Below are 21,516 nucleotides of genomic sequence, written 5' to 3' on the forward strand. Positions count from 1 at the left end.
ATCTATCCGAGGCCGTAAGTGAAGTGTCGCAAAGCAGAACGAAGGCGGGAGTCCCGATTGCAAGCATTGAGGACGCCCAGACTGTAGACGCCGTTATGGCGAATCCTCCGTGGGCCGAGATTCGTGAGAAATTCCAGGCCGCGCTGGCTCTGTCACGGGTGGAATTGCATAAAAACCCGGAGAAAGAACCCTATAAGTCCAAATATGGCGCCCGAGCACTGCTGGAAGAGGTCAAGGCGCTGCTGGGCCCCGCGCCTGAGGACGAGGATGAGCGGCCTCAGGCGGAGGACGGCTTGGGCGCGGGGGACCACACCCTGGGGCTCCCGGCCGAAGTGGTGGAGGCCGAGGGGCCCATCGCCCAGGGGGCAGTGAGGCTGGCGGTGATCGAGTTCCACCTCGGGGTGAACCACATCGACACCGAGGAGCTGTCGGCGGGGGAGGAGCATCTGGTGAAATGCCTGAGGCTGCTGCGCAAGTACCGGCTGTCGCAGGACTGCGTCTCCCTCTACATCCAGGCGCAGGTGAGAGCGAGCCCGGCCCACGGGGGTCGGCCAGAGGCGAGGGGTGGAGAGGGTCCCCACTCTCGCCAAGGGCGAAGGCAGATGTTATCAGGCACAGTTTGGCCCCGTGTTTTTGAAGCTTTGGAAGAAACAGCTTGCCAACTCCGACAACATCACTTGCTGTTTCTCTTGGTCATGGTCAACGCGTTGGGTTCGTGACACCCTGTTACATCGTAAATACCTTTTCCAGCTCTTCTCCACCAGTCCAACTCCTTTCCTTTCATTAAGAAGAAACCCACAGTAATTTATTTTTTATTTTATTTTTTATTTTTATTTTTTAAAGATTTTATTTATTTATTTGACAGAGAGAAATTACAAGTAGATGGAGAGGCAGGCAGAGAGAGAGAGAGGGAAGCAGGCTCCCTGCTGAGCAGAGAGCCCGACGCGGGACCCGATCCCAGGACCCTGAGATCATGACCTGAGCCGAAGGCAGCGGCTTAAACCACTGAGCCACCCAGGCGCCCCAACCCACAGTAATTTAAATATAAATTTAAGGTCTCGAGGAAATTACGGAGGATGATCCGAGTGCATGCTTAATTTAAAACAAGGTTGTTTGCAAATCTTCAGTTGCTGTTTTTACCCTATATGTATGTGTCCGTTTGCTCCCCAGGGAATTCCTGCTCATTCTTCAAAGTCGTCTCAAAACAAACTTCATACCTTTAGTGACTCTCTTTGGATCATTTTGTTTCGAACTTGTATCTTTGAATTCTTATAGTGCTTATTATTTCCCATTTATAGGGCCCCTGGTTTATTAAGAAATAAATCTGACATTCCTTTCCAGAACATAACACTTCAAGATACAGATTTGTATGAACTCCTTGTATGGGCCAGGAACTTGGCATAAGCTCACAAACCTTTACATCCAGTAGTTCCAGTTTTTAATACATGTGATCCAGGGAACATTTATCAAAATTGATCCTATGACAAGTAGGCCTCAAAAAAACCCCTCAGAACTAAAAAGAAAATTGTATAGGTCATTTTTTTAACTCATGATCCAATAAAATTAAAAGCTACACAATAACAGGAACTATGTCTCTTTTTGCACACTATTTATAACCTCCGTACCTCCTGCATATTAGGCCTTTCCAAATATTTGTCCAGTGGATGAATAGTCTAATGAAATTCATAGGATGCTGAACTCAAACAAAACCTCAGTTACTTGGGACGCCTGGGTGGCTCAGTTGGTTAAGTGGCTGTCTTCGGCTCAGGTCAGCGTCCTGGGATCGAGTTCCACAACGGGCTCCTTGCTCAGCGGGGAGCCTGCTTCTTTCTCTGTCTCTGCCTGCCACTCTGTCTGCGTGTGCTTGCTCTCGCTCTCTCTCTCTGACAAATAAATTAAAAAATATATTAAAAAAAAAACGCAAGAAGTTTAAAAAAAAAAACCTCAGTTACTTGAAATTTTCTTTAACCATATGGTTGCCTAAAATCTTAATAATTTCAACATCTCAAGAATAGAATTAGAAACCTCTCTAAATGTAATATAGAATGTCCAGTATTTACTGTGCATATTGTTTCATATCTTAATATTTCTGAAATCAGGATGCATCTTATAGCTGTGTCATCATTCACTTGGCAGTGTTTTCTTGGTGATAGGTAAAATAATTGTGTCTCACAGATAGGACATCTTACATCTTACATCTTGAAATACAATATTTCAAGCAGCCAGCGTTTTCTGAACGGTGAATTATTTTAGGTATTTTGTTTTTTAAAGATTTTATTTATTTATTTGACAGAGAGAAATCACAAGTAGACGGAGAGGCAGGCAGAGAGAGAGAGAGGGAAGCAGAGAGCCCGATGCGGGACTTGATCCCAGGACCCTGAGGTCACGACCTGAGCCGAAGGCAGCGGCTTAACCCACTGAGCCACCCAGACGCCCCTATTTTAGGTATTCTTACTAAAATCAGGAACAAAACCTTGATTAGAAGTTCTGGCCATTGCAGGGGCATCTGGATGGCTCAGTTGGTTAAGTGACTGACTCTTGATTTTGGCTCAGGTCATGATCTCAGGGTGGGTCAAGGGATCCAACCGAGGTGTCAGGCTTCCTGCTTAGCAGGGAGTCTGCTTCTTTCTCTCTTGACCCCCTCTGTCCTCCCTACTGCTCATTCTCCTTTCAAATGAATAAATAAAATCTTTAAAATAAAATGAATGGATGAATCTTAAAAAAAGAAGTTTTGGCTGTTAAATAGTATAGAAAGCCAATAAGAGTTACTTATTTTGGGAAAAAGAAAATAATTTCTAAAAGTAACTATTTGCATATGTGATCCTGGTATAACTAAAAACTAAAGGCATCAGCTGAAAAACTAATAGAATTGTGATCAGTTCAATAAAGTGGGAAGATATAAATAAATGTGTTTATTTAATCAGTACTATTCATGTATCTAAGCAATACTGGTTAAAAATACTATTTTTAGAAATTGCTTTCACAACAGCAATATTAGGGATAATAGAACTGATAATCCTAAAAGGAAAGATATAACAGTTTCCTGGGTGGCAAGAATTAAGCATAACAGTCATATTCTGATATTCGTTTGTAGGTTTGATGCAGTTTCTGCTGAAATCCTAATAGTTTTTCTGGAGCTTGACAGAATGAATATGTGTATCTGAAAGAATAAAGAAAAGTGAACATAGGAAAAAGAAAAATGCACTGAGATTAGCTTACCAGGTACTAAAACTATACAGCAATAGTAATTTAATTAGATTAGATTAAATAGTAATTTAATTTAATTAGCTAGTACCTAGCTGACCAGATACCCAAACTATACAGCAATAATAATTTGTCTTTTTGTGCTAATGTGTTTCTTTCTTTCTTTTTTTTTTTTTTTTAAAAGATTTTCTTTACTTATTTGACAGACAGAGATCACAAGTAGGCAGAGAGTCAGGCAGAGAGCGGGGGAAGCAGGCTCCCCACTGAACAGAGAGCCCGATTCGGGGCTTGATCCCAAGACCCTGGGATCATGACCTCAGCCGAAAGTAGAGGCTTTAACCCACTGAGCCACCCAGGCACTCCGATACTTTTTTTTAAAGATTGTATTGATTTGTTTATTTTAGAGAGAGAACATGCAAGCAGGGGAGGGGCAGAATGGGAGGGAGAAGAAGGGAAAAAGAATTTTAAGCAGACTCCGTGCCAAGTGTAGAGGACGTGGGGCTTCATCTCCCAACCCTGAGACTGTGACCCCTGCCAAAACCAAGAGTCTGAAGGTTAACCAACTGAGTCACCCTGGTGCTCCAGTGATGAGAGAGTTGATCTCACTAATAATAAAACAAACTAAAAGAATTAGGAAAATTGTATCAGATTGGCAGAGATTATTAAAGATTTTGCTTATACTTGTTATTGGAGAGACAGATACTACCAAAATTTGTATTTGAAATACAAATTCACAGAACTTTTCTGAAGATCCGTAGGTGTCAGAATTCTGGAGTCAAGACTTTGACTTTAAAATTCCATATCAATATCCTAAAATAATATTGGGACAGGTATGCAAAGGTACATCAACTTGGATATCTTCAAAAACCATTGAAATAAATATCAGTCAGTAGATAAATGGTTAAATAAATAATGATAACATCCATTTAGAATAACAGTGTGCAGCCACTAAAAATAATGATTTATATTTGTTACCCAAAAATATCAATATTAAGAGGGAGAGGGAAGACCATAAGGCAGGTTTGGAATTAGGTAGAATGATTCTGTTTTGTAAAAGACTGTGTATGTGTAGGAAAAAATTTGAAAGTAACAGCTCATGGGAATTTATGATATTCTGACTGCTTTGTCTCAATCTCGTGTTTCCTTCTTGGGAAACTATAAAAATACAAAACTGGATCCACATTAGAGGTTTATGGCCTTAAGAAAGATTTTTTTCCTTGGGCCACCAGGGTTACTGAGTCAGTTAAGTATCGACTGTTGATTTCAGCTCAGGTCTTGATCTCAGAATCATGAGATCGGGCTGTGTGCTGGATGTGGAGCCTGCTTAAGATTCTCTCCCTCTCCCCACATTCCCCCATCTTGAGCATGAGCTCTCTCATTAAAAAAAAAAAAGGAACTATTTTTCTCCAGTTTTCTTTCCAATTTTTGCTATCAGCAAGATACACTTGCATTATCATCTTTTTTTTTTAATTAAAGAATATGTTAAGTAGGCTCCACACCCAGTTTGGGGCTTGTGATCATAACCCTGAGATTAAGAATTGTGGGCTCTTGGGGCGCCTGGGTGGCTCAGTGGGTTAAGCCGCTGCCTTCAGCTCAGGTCATGATCTCAGGGTCCTGGGATCGAGTCCCGCGTTGGGCTCTCTGCAGCGGGGAGCCTGCTTCCCTCTCTCTCTCTGCCTGCCTCTCTGCCTACTTGTGATCTCTCTCTCTCTCTCTGTCAAGTAAATAAATAAAATCTTAAAAAAAAAAAAAAAGAATTGTGGGCTCTACCCACTGAGCGAGCCAGGTTCCCTTCATCTTGAGTGAAATTTAACTGCTTCACCTTAGTAAATTTCCAAACAAATTAGTAGATTATTGAGGGTTGCTGGCAGGGAGGAGAGCGCAGGGAGAGAGGGTGATGGGGTTATGGACATTGGGGAAGGTATGTGCTATGGTGAGTGCTGTGAAGTGTGTAAACCTGGCGATTCACAGACCTGTACCCCTCGGGCTAATAATACATTATATGTTAATAAGAAAATAAAAAATTATATATAAAAAAGATTAGTAGATTATTCTCCCCACTCCCTGGATATATATGTATGAAGAGTAGCTTTTGTGTGTCTTTATAGCTTTATTGAGGTATAACTGGCATACAATAAACTGTATGTCTAAAGTACATGATTTGATGAATTTATATACCCATGAAACAATCACTCCAATCAAGGTATTGACCATATCCATTAATTACCACTACAGGCTTCCTGTGCTCCTCTGTAGTCCTTTACTCCCTCCCTTTCTCTCTCCCTTCTTAGTCCCTCCTCCAAATTTTCTAGAATTGTATAATGGAATGTATATCTCTTATTTTGGTCTGACTTGTTTCACTCAGCATCATCATTTCATTGCTGCATTTGAGACATTCATGTTTTTTTTTCTTTTTTAGTCTGTTAATACAGTGAATGACCTTGATTGATTTTTCCAGTGTTAAACCAACCTTTCTTTCCTGTGGTAAAATACACTTGGTGTTTTTACCACATAAAAACTTGGGTGAAGTATTACCTTTTCTATATATTGTTGAACTCAGCTTGCTAAAATTTTAACATCTTTTTCATATCTGTGTTCATGAAGGGTATTAGGCTATGATTTCCTTGTTATTGTCTTTGGTTTAGAATGAGATGGAAAGCCTTCTTTCCTCTACTGGAATAAGTTATACAGGGTTGGTATTATTTCTTATGTATTTGGTAGAATTTGCTAGTAATACCTTTTTAGCTGTTTTTATTTTTTATTTTTCAAAAGATTTTATTTATTTGACAGAGAGAAAGGGATCACAAGTAGGCAGAGAGGCCTGCAGCGGTGGGGGGCGGTGGGAGACACAGGCACCCTGCTGAGCATAGAGCCCGGTGCTGGGCTTGATTCCAGGACCCTGAGATCATGACCTGAGCTGAAGTCAGAGGCTTAACATACTGAGCCACCCAGACACCCTGCTGTTTTTATTTTTTATTTTTTAATTTTTTTTTTTTTTAAACTTAGTTATTGTGGCACCTGGGTAGCTTCGTTGGTTAAGCGTCTGCCTTTGGCTCAGGTCATGATCCTGGGGTCTTGGGATCAAGCCCTGTGTCAGGCTCCCTGCTCGGTGGGGAGCCTGCTTCTCCCTCTCCATCTGCCTTTCCCCTCCACTTGTGTTCTCTCTCTCTTAAATAAATAAATAATCTTTTTAAAAAGATTAAAAAAAAAATCTTTTTTAAAATATTTATTTATTGGGGCGCCTGGGTGGCTCAGTGGGTTAAAGCCTCTGCCTTCGGCTCAGGTCATGATCCCAGGGTCCTGGGATCAAGCCCCGCATTGGGCTCTCTGCTCAGCAGGGAGCTTCCTTCCCCTCTTTCTCTGCCTGCCTCTCTGCCTACTTGTGATCTCTGTCTGTCAAATGAATTAAAAAAAAAAATTATTTATTATAGAGAATCTGAAGCAGACTCTGTGCTGAGCATGGAGCCTGATGCAGGGCTTGATCTCATGGCCCTGAAATCATGACCTGAGTTGAAACCAAGAGTCAGATGCTTAACTGACTGAGCCACCCAGGTGCCCCAGATGTTTTTATTTTATATTTAATTTTTTTCCTACCTAGTCTGGTTTCTGAGGACAAGAACGTGATGATGCTCTGTGAATGATATAATAGTTTCTGGTGTATTTTAGGATTTATATTATATTTAAGCATAATTTATGTAGATTGTCAGCAGTAGTTATCTTTGTGGAGTGAACATTTTAAAAAAACAGTAACATTATGTGTCAGTTATATCTCAGTAAAAAGAGTTACAAAACTAAAAAACAAAACATTATTGATTTTTAAAAATCAAATGAATTCTAGATCTGTTGCCTAGTCTTTTCCTTTAAGACCTCAATAGGTTATGGTTCAAAAGAAAAATGTTAGTTATTTCTAGACATGCTTTAGGGTTCTCTCCTTGGTTTAACATTTATCGTACACTGCAGTCGTTGATTTCTGTAGCACAGGCTTCCCTGGATCTAGCAGGTTAAATATATCACCATACCATCAAAATAGAGCAAATGTGCCAACCAGTTCCTGATACTAGGGAAATCTCTAGACTCTGTAGGCTAGATACAGTATTCTCGGGTTGGGCTTATTGGTGTCATGGCTAAGTGGAGCTTCTCAGGGACTGTTGTCAGGAAAAATAAATTGAACTAGAGAGTGAGACGAGGTGACTTGTGGATCCATTTCTAAGATCAGGAAATGAGTATTAAGGGAGATTATATTCCTCGAGCCTGGTGGGCAGAGTAATCAGTAAGTTGGTTGTGGGCCAGAGCCCCTTAAATTTTCCCAGGGTTTCCCCAGGGTCCTGCAAAGAACCCTCATAATTAAAAAGGAGACAACTGTCCCATCTCTGTACATTATCCTTATGACCTACAGTCCCTACTGAGGACTGATCACTTAACTTAAAAAAAAAGATAGAGGGGCGCCTGGGTGGCTCAGAGGGTTCAGCCTCTGCCTTTGGCTCAGGTCATGATCTCAGGGTCCTGGGATCGAGCCCCGAATCGGGCTCTCTGCTCAGCAGGGAGCCTGCTTCCTCCTCTCTCTCTCTGCCTGCCTCTCTGCCTACTTGTGATCTCTGTCTGTCAAATAAATAAATGAAATCTTTAAAAAAAAAAAAATGATAGAAACATTATGTGAAACTGGAAGACCAGAGGTCTGTGTTCCAGAGGAATGATCTGGTCAGCTTTAAACTGTAGGATTTCTAAACATTTTTGTGCCTGTGCCCCTTTTTGCAGCCTATATTTTATAAAACAAGATTATTTTAAATGTATAATAGAAAATGTAAAGGATTACAAAAGAAATCAATAATGTAGATGTTTATCGAAATGTTTGCTTAAAAGATTTATTTATTTATTTAAGGGGTGGCACAGGGAAAGGAAATCTCAAGCAGACTCCCTGCTGGGCCTGGAGTCTGAAACAGGGTTTGATCCCATGACCCTGAGATCATGAACGGAGCTGAAATCAAGAGTTGGATACTCAACCGAGCCAGTGAGGCGCCCCTGAAAGTTAATTTCACTGGAAGATTTATATTGTCATTTATTTCTCTTTTCTTTATTTTCCAGAATAACCTGGGCATCTTGTGGTCTGAAAGAGAAGAAATTGAAACTGCACAGGCTTACCTAGAATCATCAGAAGCACTGTATAACCAGTATATGAAAGAGGTATGTTGGATGTCAGATACATTTAAAAATTTTTTTTGAAGATTTTATTTATTTTACAGAGAAAGAGAGAGACTGCATGTGTGCACAAGCAGGGGGAAGGGCAGAGGGAGAGGGAAAAGCAGGCTCACCACTAAACAAGGAGCCTGATACAGGGCTTGATCCTAGGACCCTGGGATCATGATCCAAGCCCAAGGCAGACGCTTATTCGACTGCGCCACCCAGGCATCCCAGATTTTAAATTTTTATTGAAATGAGTCAAGTACCTGGGTAGCTCAGTTGGTTAAGCATCTGCCTTGGGCTCAGGTCATAATCCCAGGGTCCTGGAATTGAGCCTCTCATCAGACTCCCTGCTTAGTGGGGAGCCTGCTTCCCTTCCTCTGCCCCTCCCCTACTTATGTACGCGCACTCTCCTTCTCTCTGTAAAATAAATAAAATGTTAAAAAAAATAGTCAAGATATGAGGGCTCTTATTCCTCATTTACAATGTTAGTACATGACTCTTTAGTTATACTAAGGAATCTCTCGATAGGGCTGTCTAGGTGTTTACCTGATAGGGTTCTTAAAAATAATCCTCAGATGAGGTCTAAGGGCAATCTTAGTCCAAATATAATTGTATAGGAAATACTCTGATACTATCCTAAAATACTGATATTGGCATATTTCCATTTATATTCTAAAATTTTATTTTGAGCACGCCTGGGTGCCTCAGTTGGTTAAGCATCTGTCTTTGGCTCAGATGATGATTCCCGGGTGCCGGGATCGAGCTCTGGATCGCGCTCTCTGCTCCTTGGGGAGTCTCCTTCTCTCTCTCCCTCTCTCCCCCCTACTCATGCGTGAGCTCTCTCTTTTTCTCTTGTAAATAAATAAAATCTTTAAAAAAATAAAAAAATTAAAATAAAAATTCTATTATAAAATAAATAAAAATAAAAATTTTGTTTTGATCCATGAGAATAGCAGTGCTAACAGGAAAGCAAATAGTTGCTTTAGCAAAATATCTGATGTCTTTGAGGTATGGTTCTCATATTTCAGCATTATCAGTCTGGAGGGCTCTGGGGAGCTTGTTAAAACAGAATGCTCAGGGCTCCTGGGTGGCTCAGTCGTTAAGCAACAGGTCTTGGTCCCAGGGTCCTGGGATTGAGTCCTGCATCGGGCTCCCTATTCAACGGGAAGCCTGCTTCTCCCTCTCCAACTCCCTCTGCTTGTGTTCCTTCTCTTGCTGTGTCTCTCTTTGTCAAATAAATAAATAAAATCTTAAAAAAAAAAAAAAAAAACAACCAGAATGCTCACAGGGCACCTGGGTGGCTCAGTCATTAAGCCTCTGCCTTCCGCTCAGGTCGTGATCCCAGGGTGCTGGGGTTGATCCACACATTGAGCTCAGTGGGAAACCTGCTTCTCCCTCTCCCACTCCCTCTGCTTGTATTCCCTCTCTCACTGTTTCTTTCTCTCCGTCAAATAAGTAAATAAAATAAAATCTTAAAAACAAAGCAAAAAACCAACAGAATGCTCACCCCAGACCTTTCAGTAAGTCTTGGTTGGGGCCCGAGAATTTGCCTTTTTAACAAGATGCCAGGTGATGTCGATGCTGCCTGTCCAGGTACTACACTTCGGGAACTACTGCCTCAGAGAAAGGATTTTCAGTGATTTTTTTTTTCCACTTGTGAAATCTCTTTGAAATATAGTTTGTAAAAAACTGTTTGAGCCACTGTGGTTAAGCAGGTCAGAATCCACTCAGCCCAATCCTCTAGACACCTTCTTCCCACCCCACCTTGGTAGTACAAAAGAGGTGCCATAGATCTTTCTAGGGCTGTAGGGAGCTTAGATCGAAAATTTGTACTTTAGAGGGTCACAACCTTGCAAAGGTGGCAGATCACTGTGTTACCATCCATTTCTTAATTTTTTTTTAATTTTTAAATTTTTATTTTTTTTTTTTAAAGATTTTATTTATTTATTTGACACAGGGAGAGATCACAAGTAGGCAGAGAGGCAGGCAGGGAGAGAGAAAGGGAAGCAGGCTCCCCGCTGAGCAGAGAGCCTGATATGGGGCTTGATCCCAGAATCCTGGGATCATGACCTGCGCCAAAGGCAGAGACTTTAACCCACTGAGCCACCCAGGCGCCCCACCATCCATTTCTTAACAAATTTTACTTACTAAAAGTTGGCAGTTTATAGGAGATTACCCATGTGTGTAGGCAAGAGGGAATAAGAGCTATTTCTGTATTGTCAGCTTAACTTTTCTTTCTTTTAAATGTTGGCAGTCTTCTAAAATTATAGTGGATTTTAATTAATTCTGTACTGAGGCTATGTGTAGCACTCCTTTAAATAACCAGGTATTTTGAGGTTTCTTACATGCAGAGTTCAGAAGCAGTGCCTTACTGGGGCACCTGGCCAGCTCAGCCAGTAGAATACATGACTCTTGATCTCAGGGTTGTGCATTTAAGCCCCACGTTGTGTGAAGAGATTACTTAAAAACAAAATCTTAGCACTCGTTTGTGAACCAAGCAGAGCCAGAGTCAAGACATGATGGCTTGGCTGCCCCACAGGATTATCAAGTGAACCCAGCATTTGCTGGCAGAAGTTCCTGGCATCCAAGCAGAACCAGATCAGAACAGTGTGCATTATTTTCATGTAGTCGTTCCCTTGAGGGAGGGAGTTTTTTATTTTATTTAATTTTGATTTTAATATTTTTTTTGAGGGAGGGACTTTTAAACTTGAACTATTCCTTCCAGAAAAATACTTGATGGTAGCCCTTAAACTATGTTTCAAGGCCAAAACTTATCATTATATTTGGGAAAACATATTCTTCCCAAAACATGTTGGGAAGAATATGTTTAGATGTTTAGAAAGACAGTTGGTCCCCAGCACTGTGGATCTGCACAGTTCTGCTACCGATCCAGGTTTTACTGAGTGTAGTTTGACCCATGGTGACAAAGCGGGGCAGCAGAAGACCAGTGAAGCCCTCGCCGTAGAAACAGCTAGAGCATGCACTAGGCTGTATACCATGAGTAATTCTTCAAATCGATCTGATCGTTAAGCGTGCATCACTTCTCCTTTTCTGCCAAGACTTCCTTTTTTGTTTGCACTTAATGGACACAGTCTTAGAGACCTTACAGAATAAAAGCCCGGACATCTTCAGTCCTTTGGTGATTAAATGCACATTAGCAGATCTATGTCTTGTCCTCATTCACTGTTGTAAAGCAGGAACAGAGGATAGAAATACCATCTGAATTGTTGTGAATTGTTTAAATGCAGCTCTCTCTGCTTTTTTTCATTTCCCCCATCATGGTCTAAGTGTAAAGCACTGTGGATGAAGGTAATTGTCAGGATTAGCTCTAGGGAAATGGGTGTTTTCACTTTTTGGAGGGGGCAGAGAAGTAGTTCTAATTTGATGGGTTCCTTTCACCCTTTTATGGTGGCCTAATTGCCTTGGATAACAGCAGCTCACCAGTTCTTTAGAATATGCTCTCTAGCCAAGTCTAACTTTATTTAGATGTTACAGATGGGCAAGCTTGATTGAACCAAAGTGGGAACATTAAACAAACATCACAGCCCTCACTGATAAACATTATGACTTTGCTGTCAAGTGTAGGATCCTTTCTTCAAGAAAAAGCTAATGAGGGGCGCCTGGGTGGCTCAGTGGGTTGGGCTGCTGCCTTCGGCTCAGGTCATGATCTCAGGGTTGGGATTGAGTCCCGCATCCGGCTCTGTGCTCAGTGGGGAGCCTGCTTCCCCCTCTCTCTCTCTGCCTGCCTCTCCGTCTACTTGTGATTTCTCTCTGTCAAATAAATAAATAAAATCTTTAAAAAAAAAAAGAAAGAAAGAAAGGAAAAGCTAATGACCATTTTGTATGGCTTGTCTGGAAACTTCTGTAATCTTATGTCTTAGTAAAGTATTTTTTGTTACTCTATTTTGCCTTTGTACAGTATTTATTTCATTTTTCCAATGTGACAGGAGTATTTAAAAATTAAAACTGAGGGTGCCTGGGTGGCTCAGTCAGTTAAGCATCTACCTTTGGCTTAGGTCATGATCGCAGGGTCCTGGGATCCAGCCGTGTTGGGCTCCCTGCTAGGTGGGAAGTCTGCTTCTCTCTTTGTCCCTCCCTCCCCCACCATGTGCGCAGGCTCGTTCTTGTTCTCTCAAATAAATAACTAAAATCTTTGGAAAAAAAGTTAAAACTGATGGAACATTCTGTTTTGGTCTTCACCATCTGACAAGTTGAGTGGCAAGAAGTGGATTTTGCTAGTTTCTTTTCACCAATGCAAATTTGGAGTATTTATAAGCTGGCCCTGAGTGAGCATAAAGCATTGGTATCTGATTTTTTTTTAACCTCCTAGGAACTAGAAATAAATGTGTGTTTTCTGAAAAAAAATCTTAAAAAAGAAAAAGAAAAAAATCAATGTCTTACTAAGTTCACCAGTGTTTTATATGTTGCTAAAATCACTGGTAAGTTTTTAGTCCTCATTTTACTTGACTTCTCTTTAGCATTTGGCAAGTTGTTAGTCTTTCTTCCAAAAACACTTCTTTAACTTAGCTTCCACCTCCCACTTCTCTGTGGTGCGCCTTCTGTGGTTCCCTAGCCTCTGAACAGAGTGGTCTCTGGGCATCTCCTTTTTCCATCTGCATTCATTCTCTTGTTCTAAATAACATCTCTTCGTGATGGCTCCCAGCTATATCTCCGGTCTGTAGCTCTCAAATTCCAGACCTGTCTGTCCCACTGCTAATGTGATATTTGCACTTTTTAAGGAGTAGGTGTCTCTAAAACCACTGTCTAACACTGAGCTTCTAATAACCTTCCTCTCCCCACCTCCCTTACAGTAAACACCAACTTCTTTCTTCAGTTGCTGAGGCCTAAAGCCTTGGAGACTCCGCTTCTCACACTGTATCTTACTTAGAGTTGGCTTCACCTTTATATCTAGAATCAGATCACTGCTATCCCCTGGTGCAGGCTGCCGCCCCCTCTTGCTGAGGTTAGTGCTATAGTCTCCGAGCTGGCCTTCCGGCTCTCATGCCTCCTTCGGCCTGTTCACAGCCTGTTCAAAGGCAGATCACGTCACGCCACTGCTTCCCTGGGGCTCTGCACTCAGAGTAGACCTCAAAGACCTTATAAAGACTACAAGTTCAGTATCTTATTTGGCTATCCTTATTTCCGTAATTTTTTTTAAGACTTCTTTATTTATTTGAGGTGGGGAGGGGCAGAGGGAGAGGCAGTAAGAATCTTAAGTAGACTCAGTGTTGAGCACAGAGTCCGACCCAGGGCTCAATCTCACAACTCTGAGATCGTGACCTGAGGGGAAACCAGGAGTTGGATGCTCAACTGACTGCATGACTGAGGTGCCTCTTTTCTAATTTTATCTTCTGCTATTCTCTCCTGTCTCATTGTGCTGTAGCTGCATTGACCTTCTTGCTGCTCCGGAAACATACAAGACAAGCTCCTGACTCAGGGTCTTTGCCCTTAACTGTTCCCGCTGTTGAGACTGCTCTTCCCCTAGCCACTGACCTGGCTCACTCCTTCATTCCCTCCCGCTTGTGACTCAGATGTCTCCCATCCAGTGAGCACTCACTGGCCACTCCGTCTAATACTACAGACCACCCTCTGATGCTTCCTGTCCTCCTTTCCTGCTTTATTTCCTGCTTCACATGTACATTGTCTAACCCATTGGCCATTTTAGTGATTTATCTTACTTATCACCCATCTTCAGTACTAAAATGTAAGCTGACTGATGACAAGGATTTTTTTTTATTGTATTCACTGCTGTCTCCACAGCATCTAGAACAGTACCTATTTCTTTTTTTTTTAAAGATTTTATTTATTTATTTGAGGGAGAATGAGTGAAAGAGAGCATGAGAGAGGAGAAGGTCAGAGGGAGAAGCAGACTCCCCAAGGAGCTGGGAGCCTGATGCAGGACTCCATCCTGGAAGTCCAGGATTATGACCTGAGCCGAAGGCAGTTGCTCAACAAACTGAGCCACCCAGGCTCCCAACAGTACCTATTTCTTGAAATAAGGAGTGATATTCCACTTTGTCCATCCATATCAACCAAAAACAGAATGTTACTACTGTGTGAATGCTTGAATGAATTTAACAGAGCGTTTCAGTTTAAATATATATACAGTAGTAGTTTGTTGGAGAATTTAATTGCTTATATGATTTTGTACTTACTTAGTATCAATAGTCATTCGGAATAAAAATATTTTTAAATATTTCATAAATTATTGAGCTAACAGTGGCAGACATTAGAATGTCATTTAAAAAATCTGTAGATTTAGAAAGAGTTCTAGGTAAAGGAGAGATCTAAACATAGCAGGGGAAGATCACTGGGTTTGAAGGTAGGAGAGTGGGGATTCTAGTTTGGTTTGTGGTTGTAACTGACTGACCTGGAGGAACTCAGACTTTCTGTGCCACCTGTTCCTCATCTCTAAGATGGAGATAACTTTCCTATCTTAACAATACAGAAATGTTGTAGGGATCAGATAATAGAGTAGTTAATGCAGAGTCTCCAGAAACATGCTCTATGAAATAGTCACATAACAGTTAAGTAAACGATGGAACACTAATAAAAGAGAATATGATACAACTGTTAAAATGATAAACTCTGCATCTTGAATACATGGAAAATGTATACAATACATGCATGCACCTTGATTATACTTTTCATCTTCCCTGTAAGGTTGGGCTAGATGTTATAAGTAATAAAAATGATCATTTTAGTTTTGGAAGTTGTAGAGACGCCTAGGTTGCTCGATCAGTTGGGCAGCTGCCAGCCCAGGTCATGATCTCAGGGTTCTGGGATCAAGTCCCGAATCAGGTTCTTTGCTCAGTGGGGAGCTTGCTTCTCCCCCTGCCTGCTCTGCCTGCCATTTTCTCTGCTTGTGCTCTCTTTTGCTGACAAATAAATAAAATCTTAGGGAAAAAAAAAGTTGTAACTAAAAAACACTAATGTTTATTGTGTGCTTAAGCACACTGTATTTTATTCTCACAACAACTCTGAAGGAGGTACTGTTTTGTGGTTGTTCTTGTTTTATGGAGGAAGTACTGTTACTCCCATTTACAGGTAGTGAGTGTGTGATTCAGTGAGGTTAACATAGACTGTATGGCAGAGTCAGGATTTAAATGGTTTGTCAGACCGTAAACTCTTGTTCTTTCTCATGTACCATGCTGCCTTCCAAGGTAATATTGTTGAATAATTATTGTATTAAGATAAAAGGATTCTTTTTCTCCATAAAATTGTTCAGATATAGAATAAGTAATAAAGAAAATATATTTTATTTTTACAAAGAGTATATTCATTAGTAGGTTTTGTGTGAGGTTAAGAGACCAAATATTGGGGAACCTACCTCATTTGGTGGGGCATGTGACTTTTGATCTTGGGGTTATGAGTTGAATCCCACTTTGGATGTAGAGATTACTTTAAAAAAAAAAGTCAAAAAAATAAGACAGAGGTATATTTAACTTATTTAAATTTTCTCAGCTTTTTATGTTTTTAAAAGATTTTTATTTTATTTATTTGACAGAAGAGATCATAAGTAGGCAGAAAGGGAGCAGAGAGCCTGATGTGGGCCTCCATCCCAGGACCCTGGGATCATGAACTGAGCCCAAGGCAGAGGCTTTAACCCACTGAGCCACCCAGGTGCCCCCTTATTTTTTAAGATTTTATTTTTTAAGTAGTCTCTACATTTAGGATGGGGCTCGGACTCACAACTCCAAGATCGAGAGTTGTGTGCTCTACCTACTGAGCCAGCCAGGTGCCCCCCAGCTTTATTGATATAATTAACATATAACATTGTATACATTTAGGGTGTGCAATGTGATAATTTGATGGGTGGATATATTGCAGTTGATTACCACAGTAGGAGTAGTTAATATCTCCATCACCTTACATAATTATCTTTTTTGGACGGGAGTGATGAGAACATGTACAATTTACTTTCTAAGCAACTTTCAAGTATATAGTAAAGTATTGTTAACTATAGTCACTGTGCTGCTTATTAGATCTTCAGAACTTACTCATCTTTTAACTGGAAGTTGCGCCTGTTGCCCAGCTTCTTCTCATTTCGCCCTCTCCCAGTCCCTGGCACTTACTGTTCTACTCTATTTTTAGGAGTTAAGTTTTTTTGTTTTTTAAATTTAAGATGCTACGTATAAGTTGTACCATTCACTATTTGGAGAATGGCCATTTTAAAGCATTTGACATGTTATAAAATTGCTTTTCATAAAAACACTAGCAATGTACTCTCTTTTTTTTTTTTTTTTTTAAGATTTTATTTATCTGACAGAGATCACAAGTAGGCAGAGAGGCAGGCAGAGAGAGAGAGGAAGGGAAGCAGGCTCCCTGCTGAGCAGAGGGCCTGACATGGGGGCTCGGGCTCAATCTCAGGATCCTGAGATCATGACCTGAGCCCAAGGCAGAGGCTTTAACCCACTGAGCCACCCAGGCGCCCCACTAGCAATGTACTCTTATTTCACTAGTATATGAGAGTTCTCATCTCCTTCAGAACTTACCTTTCATAGCTTTTAAAAAAATCTGTACTGTTATTGTAGGCGAAATGGTCTCGTTTTAACTTGACTTTCTTTGATTATTTTTAAGTGTTTATATTCTATTTTTATCTTTTCTTTTGAAAGCATTTACTTCATGCCTTTTTACGTATATTTATTTAAGTTTGTGTTTTTTGGCTGATTTGTCTGCTCATTTATATTAAATTTTTATTTTAAACTGAGATATTGAAATATTACATTATGTTAGTATAGGATGTACCATGTAATGTTTCAATATATGTATATATTGTGAAGTGGTCATCACGAGTCTAGTTAATGTCTGTCACCACATATATTTACGGTTTTTTTTCTTGTGGTGAGATCTTTTAAGATCTATTCTTTTAGCAAAATTCAGATTTACAGTACAATAGTAGTAACTGAAGGCACCATGCTATATAGTACATCCCCAGGATTTATTTGTTTTGTAACGTGAAGTTTTTGTCTCTTGACCACCTTCAGCCTTTTCTCCACTATCTCCACCTCTGGAAACAACTAGTTTGCTCTCTGCTTCTAGGCATTCTTTTTTCTTGTGCGTTTTTGCTTTTTTTTTTTCTTTTTACAATTCCACATATAAGTGATCCCATATGGTATTTGTCTTTCTCTGACTTACCTCATTTACCATAATGTCCTCAAAGTCCATCCATATTACAAGTGGCAGGATTTCCTTTTTTTTTTAATGGCTAAGTAATTTCCTGTGTGTGTGCGTATTTTTTTTATCTGTTTATCCCCTGATGGACACCTAGGTTGTTTCCATGTCTTGGCTGTTGTAAATAGTTCTCCAGTGAACATGGGGGTGCTTTTATCTTTTCGAGTTAGTGTTTTTTTTCCTTTGGCTAAATACCCAGAAGTGGAATTGCTAGTCTTATGGTAGTTTTATTTTTAATTTTTTGAGAAATCTCCATACTGTTTTCCATAGAGGCTGCCTAATTTCCATTTCTACCAGCAGTGCACAGGGGTTCCCTTTTCTCTAACTTTGCCAACACTTGTTATTTCTTGTCTTTTTTGGTAATAGCCATTCTGACAGGTGTGAGGTCGTTTCTCATTATAGTTTCCATTTGCATCTCCCTGATGATTGGTGATGCTGAGCATCTTCTCTTGTATTTGTTGGCCATCTGAATGTCTTCCTTTGAATAATGTCTGTTTAGGTTCTCTGCCTGTTTTTGAATTGGGTTGTTTGGGTTTTTTTGGTACTGAGTTTCATGAATTCTTTATATATTTTGAATATTAACCCCTTCTCAATACAGGATTTGCAGAAACTTTCTCCTATTTGGTAGGTTGCCTTTTCATTTTGTTGTTGGGTTCCTTTGTTGTCTAGAAGCTTTTTATTTGTTATTTTCCCACTGTTCATATTTTACTTATTTAACAAACATTTATAACACTTACAGTACCTTCAGGCACTATTATAAATGATTTACCAATTTTAACTCACTTAATCCTCATGACAACTCATAAGGTAGATAACTTTTATTATTCCTATTATATAGATGAGGAAAAAGAAGCACACTAGATTGTGACTCACCCAAGGCCACACACTAGTAATTGGTGAAGCTTGGGGTTCTGACCCACATGATCTGATTCCAGAATCCATACTTTTAACCACTGTACTCCATTGTCTCAGTAGTTGGACTTAGTCTAAAATACAAGTTTGAGGTGCTCCTTTAAGAACTGTGTAGTGTGGGGTGCCTGAGTTGCTCAGTGGGTTAAAGCCTCTGCCTTCAGCTCAGGTCATGATCTCAGGGTCCTGGGATGGAGGCCCACATCAGGCTCTCTGCTCAGCGGGGAGCCTGCTTCCCCCCCCTCCCAACTGCCTCTCTGCCTACTTGTTATCTCTGTCAAATAAAAAATTAAAAAAAAAAAAGAAGAAGAACTGTGTAGGGTACGGGCACCTGGGTGGCTCTCGTGAAGTGTCTGCCCTCGGCTCAGGTCAGATCTCTGGGTCCTGGGATCGAGCCCCGCATTTGGCTCCTTGCTCAGTGGGGAGTCTTCTTCTCCCTCTCCATTTGTCTCTCCCCCTGCTCGTGCTCCCTTTCTCTTTGTATCTCTCTGTCTCAAATACATAAATTTTTAAAATGCTAAAAAAAAAAAAAAAGAAAAGAAAAGAAGGGGATGCGTGGATGACTCAGTCAGTTAAGCATCTGCCTTCAGCTCAGGCCATGATCCAGAGTCATGGTATCAAGTCCCACATCATGCTACTTGCTCATTGGGAGTCTGCTTCTCCCTCTGCCTGCCACTCTCCCATGCTTGTGCTCTCTCTCTCTCTGACAAATAACTAAATAAAATCTTAAAAAAAAAAAAAACACCCAAACTGTGTAGTATAGAGAGGACTTCTATATCTATACCAAAACGATAACAAGTAAAAGGAATGTGCTGTGAGCAGAATGCACAGATGGAACATTTCTGTTTGCTTCATCGGTTTAATTCACTAGACATGGATTGTTTTTATTATGTGACAGATACTGTGCAGAATGCTAAGGAATCAAATAGGAAGGAATAAAATATGTTCCCTAAAAATAACAAGCTACCCCTAGAGGATAAAGATTGGAGCAAATCAGCATGTTAATTATACCCCCAAGGAATTTTTTTTTAATATTTTTTTTTTTTTTGACACAGAGAGATCACAAGTAGGCAGAAAGGCAGGCAGAGAGTCAGAGAGAGAGAGAGGGAGAAGCAGGCTCCTTGCTGAGCAGAGAGCCCGATGCAGTACTTGATCCCAGGACCCTGAGATCATGACCTGAGCTGAAGGCAGAGGCTTAACCCACTGAGCCACCCAGGCGCCCCTTAAGGAATTTTTTAATAAAAATTATTTATTTGAGATAGAGAACAGGAGACGGGGTGGGGTGGGGTGGGAGGGGCAGAGGGAGAGGATGAAGCACACTTCCCCTGAGCAGGGAGCCCAACACAGGGCTCCATCCCAGAACCCTGAGATCATGACCTGAGTCAAAGGCAGACACTTAACTGACTGAGCCACTCAGGCACCCTCCCTCTCTGCCACCCCCGCTCCCTGGCAAGGAATTTTAGAATATACATTTAAAAAAAAAAAAAAAGGTTTTATTTATTTTGTTAGAGAGAAAGTACAGAGGCAGGGGGAGCAGCAGGCAGAGGAAGAAGCAGGCCCTGCTGAGCAAGGAGCCTGATGTGGGACTCCATCCCAGGAGCCTGGGATCACGACCTGAGCTAAGGCAAACCCTCAGCCGTCTGAGCCACCCAGGCGTCCCTGGATTGTACATTTTAAAAGTCATGGTGCTTCTTCTTGGTGTTTTAACTTTCCTCCTAATGAACTAAGAGGAGCAGAGCACCACAAAGCCAAAGGAGATGTTACTCTCTGTTCTGAACAAAAGATTCACAACAGGCATGTTTAGGTTTTGAAAAATAAAGAAAGCTTTATTAATTACTATAAAAACCTAATAGAAACAGAAGAGGAAAGGAATCTCAACATAGATGAGGGTAATAGGCAATAAGTGAGAATAAAGGAAGATTACATTACACTGGGTGCTTAGAACATCCAACCTCCTTAGCTGGGGAAGCCTGGGGGAAACAGCCAGGTGGGGTCCCGATGGAGAGGCCTGGGTGGAGTGTCCTCCCCTTAGGTGAGACTTTGAACTGACTGTCCCCGTAAGGGCCATATTTATAGAGTAAATGATGGGTTTTAAAGTTAAACATTGTTTGCTTACATGCAGCTTGGAGTGAGCTGCATTTCTGTGTTATCATGTTTTTATATTTTCAAGGAGCTGGGGCTCTGTATGTCTGCCTCCCCTCCCGGGTTCTATTCCAGGGAGCCAGCCCAGCCTGGAGCAGGAGGGGATGTGAGACAAGATTTATAGAACAAAACAGAACAGAAGGACCAATTCTGATCTGGAGGTCAGATAATATATTTCAATCAACCAGGCTCTCAAGGTTATCCACACAGCATGAGTCTCAAAAACATTAACCTGCCTGTGTATATGCAGGTCTAGGTGGTCACTTATGTGGGACAAATCACAGAAACAGCTATCCATATGGACCACCCTCCTTTCATGATTTTAGGCACACATTCTTATACATGGAATTCTTCATTTAAAATGTTAAGATACAGACTGCCTGGGTGGCTCGGTTGGTTAAGCCTCTGACTCTTGATTTCAGCGCAGGTCATGATCTCAGGTTCGTGAAATTGAGCCCATGTTGGGCTCTGTACTTGACATGGAGTCTGCTTAAGATTCTCTCTCTCTCTCTCTCTCTCTTCCCCTCCTCCCTCAGAAATGTGTAGATACCAAACACCTATGATATTTTATTAAAAATTAGTATTAATATGGAAACATAAAACATATCAAACTTTTTTTTTTTAAGATTTTATTTATTTATTTGTCAGAGAGAGAGAGGAGCGAGAGTGAGCACAGATAGACACAGTGGTAGGCAGAGGCAGAGGGAGAAGCAGGCTCCCTGCCGAGCAAGGAGCCTGATGTGGGACTGGATCCCAGGATGCTGGGATCATGACCTGAGCCAAAGGCAGCGGCTTAACCAACTGAGCCACCCAGGTGTTCCCATATCAAACTTTTGGTACTGAGTTATACCTGTGTTTTAATTCGGAGAAGAGAGTGGTTTGATTTAGGGTCATTTATGACATGTA

General features: G+C 41.0%; 1 protein-coding gene across 1 annotated transcript in view; it reads left to right on the forward strand.

Annotated features, from left to right (window-relative positions):
- The window catches only part of KIFBP (kinesin family binding protein), a 37,423-nt gene continuing 15,907 nt past the window's right edge, over window positions 1–21,516 (forward strand). Inside the window, exons 1-2 of the mRNA XM_032312755.1 lie at window positions 1–521; window positions 8,287–8,385. Of these exons, the coding sequence (XP_032168646.1) occupies window positions 96–521; window positions 8,287–8,385 (525 nt within the window). The 5' untranslated portion in view covers window positions 1–95. The remainder of the gene's footprint in view (window positions 522–8,286; window positions 8,386–21,516) is intronic.

The sequence above is a fragment of the Mustela erminea genome, chromosome 14 (assembly GCF_009829155.1).
Source record: "Mustela erminea isolate mMusErm1 chromosome 14, mMusErm1.Pri, whole genome shotgun sequence".
Taxonomy (NCBI): domain Eukaryota; kingdom Metazoa; phylum Chordata; class Mammalia; order Carnivora; family Mustelidae; genus Mustela; species Mustela erminea.